This window comes from Nerophis lumbriciformis, linkage group LG36 (genome assembly GCF_033978685.3).
Source record: "Nerophis lumbriciformis linkage group LG36, RoL_Nlum_v2.1, whole genome shotgun sequence".
Classification (NCBI taxonomy): Eukaryota; Metazoa; Chordata; class Actinopteri; order Syngnathiformes; family Syngnathidae; genus Nerophis; species Nerophis lumbriciformis.
This window is the reverse complement of record NC_084583.2, coordinates 22,299,797-22,319,363: the sequence shown is the minus strand read 5'-3', so window position 1 is coordinate 22,319,363 and position 19,567 is coordinate 22,299,797. Positions and strand designations below refer to the sequence as shown.

Here is a 19,567-nt window from a genome sequence, read left to right as displayed (position 1 = left end):
CGGAAGAAGATGGATGGATGGATGGATGGATGGTCTTCACTTGGAATAAGCGGTAGAAAATGGATGGATGGATGGGTCTTCACTTGTTTAAATAAATTCATTTATTTTTTACTTTGCTTCTTATTACTTTTAGAAATACAATTTTAGAGAAAAAATACAACCTTAAAAATGATTTTAGGATTTTTAAACAAATATACCTTTTTTACCTTTTAAATTTCTTCCTCTTCTTTCCTGACAATTTAAATCAATGTTCAAGTAATTTTATTTATTTTTTATTGTAAAGAATAAATATTTTAGCTTCTGTTTTTTCGACGAAGAATATTTGTGAGATATTTCTTCAAACTTACTATGATTAAAATTCAAAAAAATTATTCTGGCAAATCTAGAAAATCTGTAGAATCAAATTTAAATCTTATTTCAAAGTATTTTGAATTTCTTTTAAAATTTTTGTTCTGGAAAATCTAGAAGAAATACTGATTTGTCTTTGTTAGAAATATAGCTTGGTCCTATTTGTTAAATATTCTAACAAAGTGCAGATTGGATTTTAACCAATTTAAAACATGTCATCAAAATTCTAAAATGTATCTTAATCAGGAAAAAATACTAATGATGTTCCATAAATTATTTTTTTTAATTTTTTCAAAAAGATTCAAATAAGCTAGTTTTTCTCTTCTTTTTGTCGGTTGAATTTTGAATTATAAAGAGTCGAAATTGAAGAAAAACTACGTTTCAAAATGTTATTTTAAATTTTTTCTTGTTTTCTCCTCTTTTAAACCGTTCAATTAAGTGTTTTTTTCATCATTTATTCTCTACAAAAAACCTTCCGTAAAAGGGAAAAAAAATGTACGACGGAATGACAGACAGAAATACCCATTTTTTTATATATATATAAATTTATTTATTTAGCTATTCTTGTTTAAATCACACTGACGTGTAACTTACAAATGACAATATATTTATTTATTTAAGTGTGTATCAAACTGGTAGCCCTTCGCATTAATCAGTCCCCAAGAAGTAGTTTTTGGTTCCAAAAAGGTTGGTGACCCCTGTACTAGGGCATCAAATCAGTGTCAGTTGAGTCGGTCCATAGGTTGCCTGTAGGGATTTTTAATGTCCAGCAGATGTCAGTATTTAGTGACACAGTATCGACACAGTATCAATACAGTTTTGCAATGTGTCGAAACGCTTCATGACGCCTCATCAACCCATCACTGCTTATGTATGTTAAGTTGCAGCTATTTAAAATAGTTTTGTCAATTTGTTCTGGTCTGAAACAAATTGGCCCTTTAAAACATATCTTTGTCTTTGTGTGTTGTATGTAGAGCACATTGCTTAGCAGAGTTCAGTGATGCAAATGCATGTCAACTTGATCAACAGATTGTATTATTCTCCAGTGCAATAACAGTACTAAAATGAAGGCTAAAAGGGCATTAAATGGGGCCTTAAAAAAATCAAAAAATATATATAAGTAACTAAATAGTTACTTTTCACAGTAACGCATTACTTTTTGGTTTAAGTAACTGAGTTAGTAACTGAGTTACTTTTGAAATAAAGTAACTAGTAACGTAACTAGTTACTGGTTTTCAGTAACTAACCCAACACTGAAACCTACCCATCTCAGGGCGGACACTCTAACCACTAGGCCACTGAGAAGGTCATTAAGTTCTCATGTGTCTAGGGACGTAGTTCCTGCGTTTATCAATCTAATATGATTTTTTTTTTTAAACAAGAAAAAACGATTTTGTGACAATAAAAAAATATTGATGTAATCATAGTAGTATCGACTAGATACACTCTTGTACTTGGTATCATTACACATGGCATTTGTTTACATTGTGACGGCGGTGAGCTATTGTATCCTCCTAAGGTGTGTAGTGAAGCATGTTTAGCTATTCCTCGTCCTCCAGTGATAATAATACTTGTAAGAAACTTACTTTATTTGTCGCCATGGAGACCAGGATTAGTGATTTAGAAGTAGCTAAAACACTGCAGATTGCGGATGGACATTAGCCGCTAGCTAGCTAGCCATGTCTTAAAGCAGCTCTTCCTGAGGGCGTTTCAGTCTTATAACTTCACCTTTCAACCTACTCAGTGGCCTAGTGGTTAGAGTGTCCGTCCTGAGATCGGTAGGTTGGGAGTTCAAATCCCGGCCGAGTCATACCAAAGACTATAAAAATGGGACCCATTACCTCCCTGCTTGGCACTCAGCATCAAGGGTTGGAATTGGGGGTTAAATCACCAAAATGATTCCCGGGCGCAGCCACCGCTGCTGCCCACTGCTCCCCTCACCTCCCAGGGGGTGATCAAGGGTGATGGGTCAAATGCAGAGAATAATCTCGCCACACCTAGTGTGTGTGTGACAATCATTGGTACTTTAACTTTAACTTTATCTTGACTTTTTAAGCCAAAATGTGTCCGTTCTCCCTGTGTCTGCTTGTAAGTACTACGTGATTGTGCGCTGCCGAACATGCTCCTCTGCTCGTAAAACCAGCAATGACACGATGTGACGAAGGCGCGCCCCCGTCCCCGGAAGAAAAAAAATATGGCGAAGCGGTACTTTTCAAACAGAGCATAGTACCGTTTTTGACTCATTAGTACCGCGATACTATACTACATAAAACCCTAATCCAAAGAAACCAAAGCTTTCATTTTCCACTCACAATTGCAAAGTACTTACCTTAACAGTAGTAGTGTGGTCGAACTTGAAGGCCTTGGTCTGTCCGTTCTCTAAATAAACTTTTAGAACGTTGGGCAGGAAGAGAAGAGAGTTTCCCTAATGAAGAGGAAAAAAAAAGACAACAAGACAAGGCTGCACTTTAGAGATGCACGATACCATCAATATCAATATAGCTCTGTGCAAAATGTATATTGTGTTAGTACAAGGGGGACACGTCCATTAGAAATCAAGGTAAAACAACTTCCATGTCCAGGCTTATTTAGGAGCAGCAGCAAGATTCACAAATGCGACGCCTCCAGTGAGTGCAGTAAGTACTAAACGCCATAAATCAGCTCAAACATGCAGCCAAGGATCTGACATCGCCATTTAATATTGCAAGTTGTTTTAATGTCATTGTAATAATGGATTGGAATACTTGAACCTCCATGCTGAATAAGGTATGATTATTGCATTATAACAAGATATACACAGAAGATGTTGTCAGTGCAGCACTTCAACTAGAGCTTTTGTCCTACTCATAAGAACTCTATGTTTATCCATCCATCCATCCATCTTCTTCCGCTTATCCGAGGTCGGGTCGAGGGGCAGCAGCCCAAGCAGGGAAGCCCAGACTTCCCTCTCCCCAGCCACTTCGTCCAGCTCCTCCCGGGGGATCCCGAGGCGTTCCCAGGCCAGCCGGGAGACATAGTCTTCCCAACGTGTCCTGGGTCTTCCCCGTGGCCTCCTACCGGTCGGACGTGCCCTAAACACCTCCCTAGGGAGGCGATCGGGTGGCATCCTGACCAGATGCCCGAACCACCTCATCTGGCTCCTCTCCATGTGGAGGAGCAGCGGCTTTACTTTGAGCTCCCCCCGGATGGCAGAGCTTCTCACCCTATCTCTAAGGGAGAGCCCCGCCACCCGGCGGAGGAAACTCATTTGGGCCGCTTGTACCCGTGATCTTGTCCTTTCGGTCATAACCCAAAGCTCATGACCATAGGTGAGGATGGGAACGTAGATCGACCGGTAAATCGAGAGCTTTGCCTTCCGGCTCAGCTCCTTCTTCACCACAACGGATCGATACAGCGTCCGCATTACTGAAGACGCCGCACCGATCCGCCTGTCGATCTCACGATCCACTCTTCCCCCACTCGTGAACAAGACTCCGAGGTACTTGAACTCCTCCACTTGGGGCAAGATCTCCTCCCCAACCCGAAGATGGCATTCCACCCTTTTCCGGGCGAGAACCATGGACTCGGACTTGGAGGTGCTGATTCTCATCCCAGTCGCTTCACACTCGGCTGCGAACCGAGACTCTATGTTTAGTGGAGTTTATAATAGATTAGTATTTGACTCCATTTTTTATTTCGGAATGGAAAAACTTTTGTCTGTCAAGTGACTTACCGTATTTTCCGCACTATAAGGCGCACCTAAAAACCACAAATTTTCTCAAAAGCTGACAGTGCGCCTTATAACCCGGTGCGCTTTATATATGGATAAATATTAAGATTCATTTTCATAAAGTTTCGGTCTCGCAACTTCGGTAAACAGCCGCCATCTTTTTTCCCGGTAGAACAGGAAGCGCTTCTTCTTCTACGCAAGCAACCGCCAAGGTAAGCACCCGCCCCCATAGAACAGGAAGCGCTTCTTCTTCTACTGTAAGCAACCACCCGCCCGCGTAGAAGAAGAAAAAGCGCGCGGATATTACCGCGTTTCATTTCCTTTGTGTGTTTACATCTGTAAAGACCACAAAATGGCTCCTACTAAGCGACAGGGATCCGGTTCATGAAAAGACGCAATCTCTCCATCCGCACACGGATTACTATTTCACAGCAACTGATATTCCTGTGAACCGCACTGTGGATACAACGGGAGCACGTACGGTGAATATTCGCACCACAGGGAATGAGAAGTCATCCTTCACTGTGGTTCTAGCTTGCCATGCTAATGGCCAGAAACTTCCACCCATGGTGATATTCAAAAGGAAGACCTTGCCAAAAGAGACCTTTCCAGCCGGCGTCATCATAAAAGCTAACTCGAAGGGATGGATGAAGAAAAGATGAGCGAGTGGTTAAGGTAAGTTTAAGTTTACGCGAAGAGGCCGGGTGGCTTTTTTCACGCAGCTCCGTCCATGTTGATATACGACTCCATGCGCGCCCACATCACGCTGGTTTTTAATATATTATTAAAGTTTGACTGACCTATCTGACTGTTTTTTTGACATTCCTTTAGCGCAGTTAGATGCGGCTTACAACACGGGGCCGGCTTATAGGTGGACAAAGTTTTGAAATATGCCGTTCATTGAAGGCGCGGCTTATAACCCAGGGCGCCTTATGGTGCGGAAAATACGGTAACTCTTTGTGTTCTCACCTGAGTGTGCCCATTGACCACTACCTCTTCTGCAAAGCGCACTTTAACTGGATTACTCCTCAGACGAGCTCTCTTCTCTGCTGACATGATAGATGATTTGGGATTCTGCAACAGACACACACACACACACACACACACACACACACACACACACACACACACACACACACACACACACACACACAGTGGCTGAACTCAATGCAAAGACAAAAGCAAATAATTATTCAACATGTGTGCAGCTCCACTAATGGACATTGGAGTGTTACTTTCAAAGGCAAAATTAAAGTATTGCTAGAAACATAATTTTATATGGGACTTTATTGTATTATATGTATAGTACATATTCCAAAAAGAAACCAGCATAAAACAGCAGCAGAATTAGAGATATTACAAGTCAAAGTGATGAAGCTTAGTGTTACACTCATGACTTGGTGTAACTAAACATTACCCTATAAGATGAAGGCAATTGCATTTTATTGATATTTGAAATGCATTCAATGTTTAAACATGAATATTTAAATTTACTAAATGTAAAAAAGGGGAATAAATATTCAAAATATGATCATTAAATGAAATGTAGTTTGGTTACACCATCATGAGCGTAACTACTTAGTAGTACTATCATGATACTCCTCAGCCTTCCCGGTAAGGTCTATTCAGGTGTACTGGAGAGGAGGCTACGCCGGAAAGTCCAACCTCGGATTCAGGAGGAACAGTGTGGTTTTCGTCCTGGTCGTGGAACTGTGGACCAGCTCTATACTCTCGGCAGGGTCCTTGAGGGTGCATGGGAGTTTGCCCAACCAGTCTACATGTGCTTTGTGGACTTGGAGAAGGCATTCGACCGTGTACCCCGGGAAGTCCTGTGGGGAGTGCTCAGAGAGTATGGGGTATCGGACTGTCTTATTGTGGCAGTCCGCTCCCTGTATGATCAGTGCCAGAGCTTGGTCCGCATTGCCGGCAGTAAGTCGGACACGTTTCCAGTGAGGGTTGGACTCCGCCAAGGCTGCCCTTTGTCACCGATTCTGTTCATAACCTTTATGGACAGAATTTCTAGGCGCAGTCAGGGCGTTGAGGGGATCTGGTTTGGTGGCTGCAGGATTAGGTCTCTGCTATTTGCAGATGATGTGGTCCTGATGGCTTCCTCCGGCCAAGATCTTCAGCTCTCACTGGATCGGTTCGCAGCCGAGTGTGAAGCGACTGGGATGGGAATCAGCACCTCCAAGTCCGAGTCCATGGTTCTCTCCCGGAAAAGGGTGGAGTGCCATCTCCGGGTTGGGGAGGAGATCTTGCCCCAAGTGGAGGAGTTCAAGTACCTCGGAGTCTTGTCCACGAGTGAGGGAAGAGTGGATCGTGAGATCGACAGGCGGATCGGTGCGGCGTCTTCAGTAATGCGGACGCTGTATCGATCCGTTGTGGTGAAGAAGGAGCTGAGCCGGAAGGCAAAGCTCTCGATTTACCGGTCGATCTACGTTCCCATCCTCACCTATGGTCATGAGCTTTGGGTCATGACCGAAAGGACAAGATCACGGGTACAAGCGGCCGAAATGAGTTTCCTCCGCCGAGTGGCGGGGCTCTCCCTTAGAGATAGGGTGAGAAGCTCTGTCATTCGGGGGGAGCTCAAAGTAAAGCCGCTGCTCCTCCACATGGAGAGGAGCCAGATGAGGTGGTTCGGGCATCTGGTCAGGATGCCACCCGAACGTCTCCCTAGGAAGGTGTTTCGGGCACGTCCGACCGGTAGGAGGCCACAGGGAAGACCCAGGACACGTTGGGAAGACTATGTCTCCCGGCTGGCCTGGGAACGCCTCGGGATCCCCCGGGAGGAGCTGGACGAAGTGGCTGGGGAGAGGGAAGTCTGGGCTTCCCTGCTTAGGCTGCTGCCCCCGCGACCCGACCTCGGATAAGCGGAAGAAGATGGATGGATGGATGGATCATGAGCGCAACACAAGCTTGTAAAAGTTTCAACTACAATTCTAAATAAGATGTCAAAAGCAAACTGAAATCAAACACACACAGCTTGAAGATTGGTCAATACCTATTTAAATTTAGTAATACATAAATATGATGATTTATCAAAATATAAAAGAAATATACCTAAACAGAACGCTCATGATGGTTACACCAAAAAGTAACGCCATGAAGCACGTATTTACAAGTTTTTGTGGCATTTTTATGCTATTTCCAAGCATCTCCTTTTTATTATCCTTGATTTTAAATGGTCAAACTAATGCATATTATATATGAATGCCCTAGTAAACCAAAAAAAGGTCATATTTATTTTGATTGTTACATTTTGAAGTACATTTGTGCAGGTGGGTGCGGATGTATCCATTACCAGAGCTGTACACACATAAAGTGTGTGAGCCGCACTCAGAAGAAGTTGACGTGCTGTTTGTAAACTGAGTAATCTGGGAGCGAGAATGGGGACATTCATCTTGAAGCCAAATGCTTGAAATAAAGTTAGATGTTCACATGAGCAGGCCCGGCCCTAATCAATCTGGCGCCCTAGGCAAGATTTTAGGTGGCGCCCCCCCCCCCCCCCACACACACATCGGCAGTGAAGTGTATATACTCACAAGAACCCGAATAGCTTTGTCTTTGACCTTTTTTTTTTACTTACAACTATACCTAATATATAAAGGGGTGGAAAAGTGACTATTACCTGCAGGGCAAACATTAGCTAACCAGAAGGCAATAATGTAAACAAAAAAAACCTGCTTAAAAGATCTAATACAAATGTCCCTGAGGAATGTAAGGTGGGAGTACTGTAATTACTTAACGTTACATTATTATTTTCCATAACAATTGAGCCCCCTCCACAATATTAACCCGACGTTAAAACAGAACTAGCTATTTATTGATTAGCAATTGCCGAATCATGTAACATTAGCTTAATGCTAAAAAGCCAGGTTACTATCACATTCTGTAACAGACAAATAATTTCATGTAGGCTAACGTTACCTACCTGCTACCTCTGTCTTTTCTCGTTTCTCCTCCTCTTCTTTTCTCTTTTTTCTTCCCGTTTTGACATCTTGTGTTGATTTTTTGATGTGGTGACGTCCAAAAAGAGTCATGATACGGGAAGGGAGGGGGCGCACCGTGCGGGGGGAGGAGGGGGGGGGGCGTAATGTTGTAACAAATAATATTTCTATTAAATAGGCTTTACTTTGCATTTTAATTAACGTGAGATTATTTTTTTGTATTTAGAAATAATAGTAACAACTTTTTTTTTTTTTTTTTTTTTTTTCCTCCAACATTTGTGGCACTGGCGTGGCGCCCCCTGATGGACGGCGCCCTTAGCATTTGCCTATACGGCCTATGCCACGGGCCGGCCCTGCACATGAGCTATGGTGAAAGTGTGCAGCGGGAAGTTCTTCAATGTCTCTTTTATACTCACAGTCATGTGCCGGAGGATAGTCACAGTTATACAATCCTCCAGGTCCCTGTGCAGAAACACAACACACACACACACACACACACACACACACACACACACACACACACACACACACACACACACACACGCAGAGATCATTTTCTTGTCCAGCTGTCAAGTAAGCACTTTCTCCAACGACATTTGCCCTAAACCCGCAAAGCCATTCTGACACGCACGCACACACACGCACACACACACACACACACACACACACACACACACACACACACACACACACACACACACACACACACACACACACACACACACACACACACACACACACACACACACACACACACACACACACACACATTGACAGGGAATGCGCGCTGGTAACTGGAAAGTTCTATTGATCTAATCTGGTGGTTTAATTACAGTATATTATATTAGTCAATTACATTCTAATCAGATTAATCCGACTTTTGCATTTTTATGCGGCCAGCGTTGTTGCAATATGTTCAATGATCAGGCCAATGCATACGCCGGTGCAAAGATGAGTTAGGAGGCTCTGTGACAAATGTTGCTTTAAAACACATCTCGAAGAGACTTTAGATAAAACTGTTGCCAAGTTTTGCACAAATAAATGATGTATATTTAGTCTAACATTCCCCCAAAAAATGTGTGTATGACATTCTGAGAATAAAACTGCATTTGTGTCAAATATTCGGGTATTTAAATTATGTAAGCAAGTCAATTATTAATCATGATTAATCTGAAATCAAGAGTGTTAATAATCTGATAAAAAATAATCATTTGCCAGCACTTATTTTTACATATATATGTGTGTACTGTACATACATATTTCTATATACTGTACATATATATATATATACACACACTGTACACATAAAAACATATGTATGTATATACTCATATACACATACACACACACACACATATACACACACATATATATATATATACATAAATCTCCTGACGATTGAGGGTACCCCCCCCTCATGAAACAGGCCTGTAGAGATGAAATAGTCTTGTGATTTTTTCCCACACATACATATATATACATATATATATATATATATATATATATATATATGTCTTAATAAGGTTATCCAAAAAATAGTGCTCGATACCGTAGTAGAGCGCAATATACAGGTAAAAGCCAGTAAATTAGAATATTTTGAAAAACTTGATTTATTTCAGTAATTGCATTCAAAAGGTGTAACTTGTACATTATATTTATTCATTGCACACAGACTGATGCATTCAAATGTTTATTTCATTCAATTTTGATGATTTGAAGTGGCAACAAATGAAAATCCAAAATTCCGTGTGTCACAAAATTAGAATATTACTTAAGGCTAATACAAAAAAGGGATTTTTAGAAATGTTGGCCAACTGAAAAGTATGAAAATGAAAAATATGAGCATGTACAATACTCAATACTTGGTTGGAGCTCCTTTTGCCTCAATTACTGCGTTAATGCGGCGTGGCATGGAGTCGATGAGTTTCTGGCACTGCTCAGGTGTTATGAGAGCCCAGGTTGCTCTGATAGTGGCCTTCAACTCTTCTGCGTTTTTGGGTCTGGCATTCTGCATCTTCCTTTTCACAATACCCCACAGATTTTCTATGGGGCTAAGGTCAGGGGAGTTGGCGGGCCAATTTAGAACAGAAATAGCATGGTCCGTAAACCAGGCACGGGTAGATTTTGCGCTGTGTGCAGGCGCCAAGTCCTGTTGGAACTTGAAATCTCCATCTCCATAGAGCAGGTCAGCAGCAGGAAGCATGAAGTGCTCTAAAACTTGCTGGTAGACGGCTGCGTTGACCCTGGATCTCAGGAAACAGAGTGGACCGACACCAGCAGATGACATGGCACCCCAAACCATCACTGATGGTGGAAACTTTACACTAGACTTCAGGCAACGTGGATCCTGTGCCTCTCCTGTCTTCCTCCAGACTCTGGGACCTCGATTTCCAAAGGAAATGCAAAATTTGCATGGTTGGGTGATGGTTTGGGGTGCCATGTCATCTGCTGGTGTCGGTCCACTCTGTTTCCTGAGATCCAGGGTCAACGCAGCCGTCTACCAGCAAGTTTTAGAGCACTTCATGCTTCCTGCTGCTGACCTGTTCTATGGAGATGGAGATTTCAAGTTCCAACAGGACTTGGCGCCTGCACACAGCGCAAAATCTACCCGTGCCTGGTTTACGGACCATGCTATTTCTGTTCTAAATTGGCCCGCCAACTCCCCTGACCTTAGCCCCATAGAAAATCTGTGGGGTATTGTGAAAAGGAAGATGCAGAATGCCAGACCCAAAAACGCAGAAGAGTTGAAGGCCACTATCAGAGCAACCTGGGCTCTCATAACACCTGAGCAGTGCCAGAAACTCATCGACTCCATGCCACGCCGCATTAACGCAGTAATTGAGGCAAAAGGAGCTCCAACCAAGTATTGAGTATTGTACATGCTCATATTTTTCATTTTCATACTTTTCAGTTGGCCAACATTTCTAAAAATCCATTTTTTGTATTAGCCTTAAGTAATATTCTAATTTTGTGACACACGGAATTTTGGATTTTCATTTGTTGCCACTTCAAATCATCAAAATTAAATGAAATAAACATTTGAATGCATCAGTCTGTGTGAAATGAATAAATATAATGTACAAGTTACACCTTTTGAATGCAATTACTGAAATAAATCAAGTTTTTCAAAATATTCTAATTTACTGGCTTTTACCTGTATGTATGTGTGGGAAAAAAAATCACAAGACTATTTCATCTCTACAGGCCTGTTTCATGAGGGGGGTACCCTCAATCATCAGGAGATTTTAATGGGAGCATTCACATACCATGGTTTATATAGGGCACAGAGTGGGTGGGTACAGGCTGGCCTAGGGGCGTGGTGATTGGCTCATGTGTTACCTAGGAGGTGTTTCCGTCTATGGCGGCATGTTGTTACAATTTCGCTGCGCTTGTTGAGGGATGACAGGTCTGGACGGTAAATAATAAACAGTTTCTCTTTCAAGCATAGGTTGCATCTTTTATTACCACTATTGTAAGGTGTGCTGGATGCAAGAATTTGCCATGTTATTGAATATTCAACATTATTGTCTTTGAGGTCCCAAATGTGTTTGCTGAGTTCTGTGGTATTTCGCAGGTTTTTGTTCCTGAAAGAAGCCTTGTGATTGTTCCATCTGGTTTTGAATTCTCCCTCGGTTAATCCTACATATGTGTCGGATGTGTTAATGTCCTTGCGTATTACCTTAGATTGGTAGACAACTGATGCTTGTAAGCACCCCCCGTTGAGAGGGCAATCAGGTTTCTTTCGGCAGTTACAGTCTTTGTTGGTTTTGGAGTCGCTCTGTCTGGGGGCCGACGGCTCATTTGCAATTGTTTTGTTGTGGTTTGAGATGATTTGTCGTATATTGTTCATGCAGCTGTAGCTCAATTTAATGTTGTTCTTGTTGAATACTTTTCTTAGGGTGTTGTCTTTGGGAAAGTGTTTGTCGATCAGATTGAGGAATTTGTGTCCAATGTTAGTTGAGACGTTTTTGCTGTATGGGGGGTTGTACCAGATGATGTCGTTTCGTTTTCTGTTCTTTTTTGGCTGGTTTCCTGGCGTGGGTTCATAGGTGAGGGTGAAATTGTATCCACTTTCATCAAGGGCTTTTTGGTACGGGGGGGTTGCTTGGTCAAATTCAGCTTTGCTAGATGACAGCATCGATAGCCTTTTATTGATTCCGGTAGGTATTCTTTTCGTGGTGGTGGGTGGGTGGTTGCTGTCATGGTGCACGTATTGGAGTGTTGTGTTGGGTTTCGTGAATGGTTGGTAGCTGTTATTTCTCAGGTTGAAAGTGACGTCAAGGAAGTTGACGGTTTGCTTGTTGGCTACAATCGTGATCCGTAGGCCGTTCTCTTTGAAAATTTGGCATATGCGCTTCTTGGTATTCTCGCTGCTCCTTGGCGAGGCGCGACACACTGCCAGTCCGTCATCACGGTAAATACCAAGGTTCAGGTTGAGGCTAGCGAGCTGGGAGAGGAGGAAACTCCCAACGAGTTCACACGTTTCTGCTCCGTCAAAACTTCCCATAGTGACGTCAAATGTTGCATTGTTCTTTTTTTGCCATGGTGTACTGTTGTGGATGAGAATGGAGTTTTTTGCGTGGATGATGATGTTTCTTTCGTTGCCTGTGATTGAGTCGTAGTCTGAGGCGAAGTCTAGTGCTTGAGTCAGTAGGTCTTGCGTGATGGAAGGGTAAAATTCCTCGATATCAAAGGAGATAAAGTTGTGCTGTTGTTTGTCTTGGATGTTGTTGAACCATTTGATTACTGCTGCTGTATTTCTCCATTGGTTGAGTGGTGTTTTGTCCTTGATTTTTGTGTTGACTCTGTCCAGGATTATTTTGCTGATTTTTCCTATTTCAGATTTAGTTGGGTTTATTAGTCGGCATGTTGGGTTATTTGCGAAGTTGGGTTTGTGGTCCTTCAATGTGATGAAGGCTTCCTTGTTGGCTGTGGCGTCCACCCTGTCCTCAATGTCCAGGTCAGCCGCGATCCTTTTATTTTCCAGGTGGATGTTCTGTAAGGTGTTGGGTTGCGCTTTTTTATATATATATATATATATATATATATATATATATATATATATATATATATATATATATTAGAGATGTCCGATAATGGCTTTTTTTGCCAATATTCGATATTCTGATATTGTCCAACTCTTAATTACAGATTCCAATATCAAGCGATACCGATATATACAGTGGTGGAATGAACACATTATTATGCCTAATTTTGTTGTGATGCCCCGCTGGATGCATTAAACAATGTAACAAGGTTTTCCAAAATAAATCAACTCTGTCAGGACTGGGACTGTGGTGTGGTTTGTTCTCCCGAGGTGCAAAAGATTTGGACCATATGTGGCGTGAAGGGGAGTACTTGATTTATTTAAACACTATAACTACAAAAAAAAAAGGATCAAACAAAAGGCGCGCACAGGGGCGGAAGTACAAAACTTGACTATCAACACAAAACTTGCACAAAGGCAGAAACTAGGAACAATTAAACAAAACTTGCAAACTATGGCATGAATAAAGAAAACTTACTTGGACGAGAAACCGGCATGAAAAAAGAGCAGTAAGGGTCTTAAGGGTGTGTGGAGAGTGTGCAGAAGCATAAATGCGGGATGTCGCCGGAAAGACAAACTGAAAACAATGAACTTAAATACTACAGACATGATTAACGAAAACAGGTGCGTGACGTGACAGGTGAAAACTAATGGTTGCTATGGTGACAAAACAAACAAAAGTGCACAAAAAGTCCAAAAACAAAATCGAACATGACTAAAACAAAACATGATCACACAGACATGACAAACTCAAGTAATGGAAAAAAATGCCAAAGTGCAGTATTTTTTTTAACATGCCTCAAAACAGCACCTTGGAATTTGGGACATGCTCTCCCTGAGAAAGCATGAGGAGGTTGAGGTGGGCGGGGTTGGGGGGGGAAGGGGTTTAGGGTGGTAGCGGGGGTGTATATTCTAGCGTCCCGGAAGAGTTAGTGCTGCAAGGGATTCTGGGTATTTGTTCTGTTGTGTTTACGTTGTGTTACGGTGCGGATGTTCTCCCGAAATGTGTTTGTCATTCTTGTTTGGTGTGGGTTCACAGTGTGGCGCATATTTGTAACAGTGTTAAACTTGTTTAAACGGCCACCCTCAGTGTGACCTGTATGGCTGTGTGACATTAACGTTTGAGCAACGTTGAGTTATTGATATATTGTTATTGCTCTGCACTATTTGGAGTGTTACTATATTGTGATTGCACTAACCTTTGATTTAGCGTAACAGTATCAGACTGTTTTTGACCTGTTTATTGAATCAGGGAAAAGTTCCCCTCCACTATGTGATATAAATGTTGCACTACATGTTATACCTTGCTGTTGTTAAAAGATAAACAAAACCCCACGTCACTGACTTCACCTCGGGGAAAATAATAAAAGAGCTGTTAATTCATTTTGGGAGTGAACAGAGTTGTCAGAACGCTGGTTTGTAATCTATTAATAAAGTTTGACTGACCTATCTGACTGTTTTGTTGACATTCCCTTTAGCGCAGCTCCATCTAATGGATGCATAGGTGCGCCTTATAATCTGGTGCGCCTTATATATGAACAAAGTTTTGAAATATTCCATTCATTGAAGGTGCACCTTATTGTGCGGAAAATACGGTAATCAAAACCCAAAATATACATATATACATTTACATTTATCTATATATATATATATATATATATATATATACATATATACAGTATATATATATATATATATATACACACACACACACACACACACACACACATAGATATATAAATATATAAATGATGCAAACACATAATTTACTGCAATTAATTGCAATAATTACAAATTGGTAAGTGTGATTACTTTGATTTGACATGCTCGGAGCAGGGGAATGGCTTTAATCACTTTACGAGATAAAACATTATCTTCAATGAGATGGGAGAATGTCTATAAATGTTATGAACTCCTGTTTCCATGCCATGGTTAGTTTGATTAATGCTGCGTGGAGAAGTGTTCACAGCAGAGAATCTGCGCTGGTAATTCCACCGGCTGATGTCATGTTGTACTTCTTTCGCCGGCAGAATCAACCAGAGGTGGGACCAAGTCATTGTTTTGCAAGTCACAAGTAAGTCTCAAGTCTTTGCCCTCAAGTCCGAGTCAAGTCCCGAGTCAAGACAGGCAAGCCCCGAGTCAAGTCCAAAGTCAAGACTGGAAAGTCTCAAGTCAAGTCCTAAGTCCTGCATTTTGAGTTTCGAGTCCTTTCAAGTCCTTTTAACCACAGACTAATATATTAACACAGATTGTGTATGCTTTTCAAACGCTGTATTTATTTATTAAAACAAGTGCATTTTAAATTGCAGGAAAGAAAATTGTGCTGACATTGCACTTTATAATAGCACTATTAACCAGTCATTTTAAACATTAACTCATTCCTTTACAGAACAAACACATTGAAAAATAAAGTGCAAATGTACTTATTTGTACAAAAGTGTTAACATTGAAAAAACATGACATATACGTGAACATAACAAAAAAGTTGTACTTTTTATATGTCAGGGCCCTATGCTGCATTGCATCTGCAAAAGACCAAATTAGCCAAGAGTCTGTCAGTCATTTGTGCACGATGGGGGCGTAGTATTTATTTTACCTTTATTTTACTATTTTTGTCTTTTTTTAGGTGGCTAAAATACGCGGTGCTGCTGACCGCCGTCTAACGTTACGTGTGATATATTGACTAACGTAACCCTGCTTGAAAAAAATCACTGAACAAAAAGTATGAATAAGGTAGTGAACTGCAACAGATTCCCGTGTTTGCAATAACGTTATAACGTTAGCAGTGAGTTTACAGCCTCACTGATTTAACTACACAGCAAATAAAAGTCACGTTACTTAGCCAATAAACGTTATCTTACATTCAAAACTTACCGTTCTTTGTGCAACTTCAAATGCCGGACGAAGTTGGAAGTTGTTGCCTCTCCATCAGTCATTTTGGAACCGCATGTGTTGCATACTGCAAACCGTTTTGTGTTGACCACCTCGTAATTTTTATACCCAAACGAAATTATTTTAGGTATAATTTTTTGTTCGCTGGCGTGTGGTTTGGACATGTCTTCTTCGTTGGTTGTCCTGCAATTTGATTGGATGAATGCTGTGTGATGAAAACAAAGTAGATCTAATTTGATTGGCTGTTGTACTGAGAGCACACCAGCTGACACACGCAACGCTGATAGACAAGTACACAATGAAAAATACGGAGCGCTCCCGAATAACTTTTTCATCTTTGGGTTTTGGGGAAAGTAGCAAGTCATGTCAAGTCATGTCAATTCAAAAGGCTCAAGTCCAAGTGAAGTCACAAGTCATTGATGTTAAAGTCTAAGTCGAGTTGCAAGTCTTTTTACATTTTGTCAAGTCGAGTCTAAAGTCATCAAATTCATGACTCGAGTCTGACTCGAGTCCAAGTCATGTGACTCGAGTCCACACCTCTGGAATCAACAGCAACTCTGCTAGAGTGTCGTGTCGTGCACTTTAGCTTAGCTTTAGTTGCCTCACGACATGATTCATCATATATCAGACAGAATCTAATCATTATTGTGTCCAACCCTAATAGAGAGATAAAGAGATAGTTTACTTAATCAAACCAACCTATTGAATTGAATTCATCTTCTTATCTTCAATGTTCCATTGGCGACATATTTAGAGATAACCTTGGTCTGTTTTGTATGCTTCGTACCGCACTTCCAGATTACATTTAGTTTTGCAATGAGATACAATGCTGCCAAGGGAGGTTTCCAAAATAATTTGCCTTCAATTGTGGAAGGCGACGCCACACCTGATCGCTCCTCAACCTGTGAAAATGTTGAAGGGACGCAGTGTACAATGTGGCTCTGATCGAGCAGATCACTGCATGGCTTCCTTTAAACTACCGTACTGTGGGGCTGTGCATGGACACATTGCTTCCTTTAAACTACCGTACTGTGGGGCTGTGCATGGACACATTGCGAAAGAAGCCTTCTTATGTGCAGCATGAACTGATGTTTTGCTCTCATTCTCACCTTAAGATGCTTTCTATCTGATCAGCGCTCAAATCCTCCAACGTTGTATCATTAATCTGCAACACCTGGTCCCCAGGGTAGAGGATGCCATCTGCAGGACTCCCTGCACACACACACACACACACACACACACACACACACACACACACACACACACACACACAGACACACACACACACACACACACACACACACACACACACACACAAAATGAAAAATGGCCAAAACCGGATTCTGGTTGCATATGTGAGCTGGTTGCTACTTTTAGAGCAGATTAAATAGGTTTGTAAGATCTACAGGTAAAAGCCAGTAAATTAGAATATTTTGAAAAACTTGATTTATTTCAGTAATTGCATTCAAAAGGTGTAACTTGTACATTATATTTATTCATTGCACACAGACTGATGCATTCAAATGTTTATTTCATTTAATTTTGATGATTTGAAGTGGCAACAAATGAAAATCCAAAATTCCGTGTGTCACAAAATTAGAATATAACTTAAGGCTAATACAGAAAAGGGATTTTTAGAAATATGTTGGCCAACTGAAAAGTATGAAAATGAAAAATATGAGCATGTACAATACTCAATACTTGGTTGGAGCTCCTTTTGCCTCAATTACTGCGTTAATGCGGCGTGGCATGGAGTCGATGAGTTTCTGGCACTGCTCAGGTGTTATGAGAGCCCAGGTTGCTCTGATAGTGGCCTTCAACTCTTCTGCGTTTTTGGGTCTGGCATTCTGCATCTTCCTTTTCACAATACCCCACAGATTTTCTATGGGGCTAAGGTCAGGGGAGTTGGCGGGCCAATTTAGAAGAGAAATACCATGGTCCGTAAACCAGGCACGGGTAGATTTTGCGCTGTGTGCAGGCGCCAAGTCCTGTTGGAACTTGAAATCTCCATCTCCATAGAGCAGGTCAGCAGCAGGAAGCATGAAGTGCTCTAAAACTTGCTGGTAGACGGCTGCGTTGACCCTGGATCTCAGGAAACAGAGTGGACCGACACCAGCAGATGACATGGCACCCCAAACCATCACTGATGGTGGAAACTTTACACTAGACTTCATGCAACGTGGATCCTGTGCCTCTCCTGTCTTCCTCCAGACTCTGGGACCTCGATTTCCAAAGGAAATGCAAAATTTGCATGGTTGGGTGATGGTTTGGGGTGCCATGTCATCTGCTGGTGTCGGTCCACTCTGTTTCCTGAGATCCAGGGTCAACGCAGCCGTCTACCAGCAAGTTTTAGAGCACTTCATGCTTCCTGCTGCTGACCTGCTCTATGGAGATGGAGATTTCAAGTTCCAACAGGACTTGGCGCCTGCACACAGCGCAAAATCTACCCGTGCCTGGTTTACGGACCATGGTATTTCTGTTCTAAATTGGCCCGCCAACTCCCCTGACCTTAGCCCCATAGAAAATCTGTGGGGTATTGTGAAAAGGAAGATGCAGAATGCCAGACCCAAAAACGCAGAAGAGTTGAAGGCCACTATCAGAGCAACCTGGGCTCTCATAACACCTGAGCAGTGCCAGAAACTCATCGACTCCATGCCACGCCGCATTAACGCAGTAATTGAGGCAAAAGGAGCTCCAACCAAGTATTGAGTATTGTACATGCTCATATTTTTCATTTTCATACTTTTCAGTTGGCCAACATTTCTAAAAATCCCTTTTTTGTATTAGCCTTAAGTAATATTCTAATTTTGTGACACACGGAATTTGGGATTTTCATTTGTTGCCACTTCAAATCATCAAAATTAAATGAAATAAACATTTGAATGCATCAGTCTGTGTGCAATGAATAAATATAATGTACAAGTTACACCTTTTGAATGCAATTACTGAAATAAATCAAGTTTTTCAAAATATTCTAATTTACTGGCTTTTACCTGTATACACACAGAAGTAGACGTACACACACACACAAAATGACACATTTGGTTATTCAACATGGCTGACTCAACAAAAGAGCTCTCCGGGACGTGAGAGGTTAGTTATTCTGGGTCTCTCCCAGCTTGGCTCCACACGACTTTCTCTGGTTTTATTTATACTCATTTGTCTCCAGGCGAGAGAGAGCGCGACTGAGGCTTATTCCAGCACACACTCCCTCTCACAACACACATGTGCGTACAGTAAACGCATACGCCCACGCACGACCATCTGCCTGGCAAAGCCCCGTCTGCCCACGAGATGCATGCAGAAATGCACATGCACACATGTTGGCACACATCGAGGCGCACTCATGCCGCACACGAGTCCACAACCGTCGCCCCTCCCCCCAATGAGCTTACGTGTCACTTCTGCTAATATCCCCATCGTTGCAGTTTTTCGAGACCCCTCCCTTCCTCTTTGTTTTGCCTTGCGTAAAACTAATCCACAAATGTTCCCAAAAAGGCAATCACAGCCTAGTTCTCACATTTGCACTCATCCACTCTATTTCTACTGAATCATGTCTTCTTGTTTGTATTGCTGACAGAAGGCAGTTTCAGCTTATCATTTTTAGGGCCCGCAATGGGACAT

General features: G+C 41.8%; 1 protein-coding gene across 4 annotated transcripts in view; it reads right to left on the bottom strand.

The window, feature by feature from the left end:
- Window positions 1–19,567, bottom strand: part of frmpd1b (FERM and PDZ domain containing 1b) — a 155,236-nt gene that overhangs the window by 49,602 nt on the left and 86,067 nt on the right. For all 4 annotated transcript variants that reach the window (XM_061930309.2, XM_061930312.2, XM_061930310.2 and 1 more), the window contains 4 exons: window positions 17,053–17,155; window positions 8,421–8,466; window positions 5,027–5,131; window positions 2,678–2,773 (listed from right to left, as the gene is read on the bottom strand). In XM_061930309.2, coding sequence (XP_061786293.1) covers window positions 2,678–2,773; window positions 5,027–5,131; window positions 8,421–8,466; window positions 17,053–17,155 — 350 coding nt within the window. The remainder of the gene's footprint in view (window positions 1–2,677; window positions 2,774–5,026; window positions 5,132–8,420; window positions 8,467–17,052; window positions 17,156–19,567) is intronic.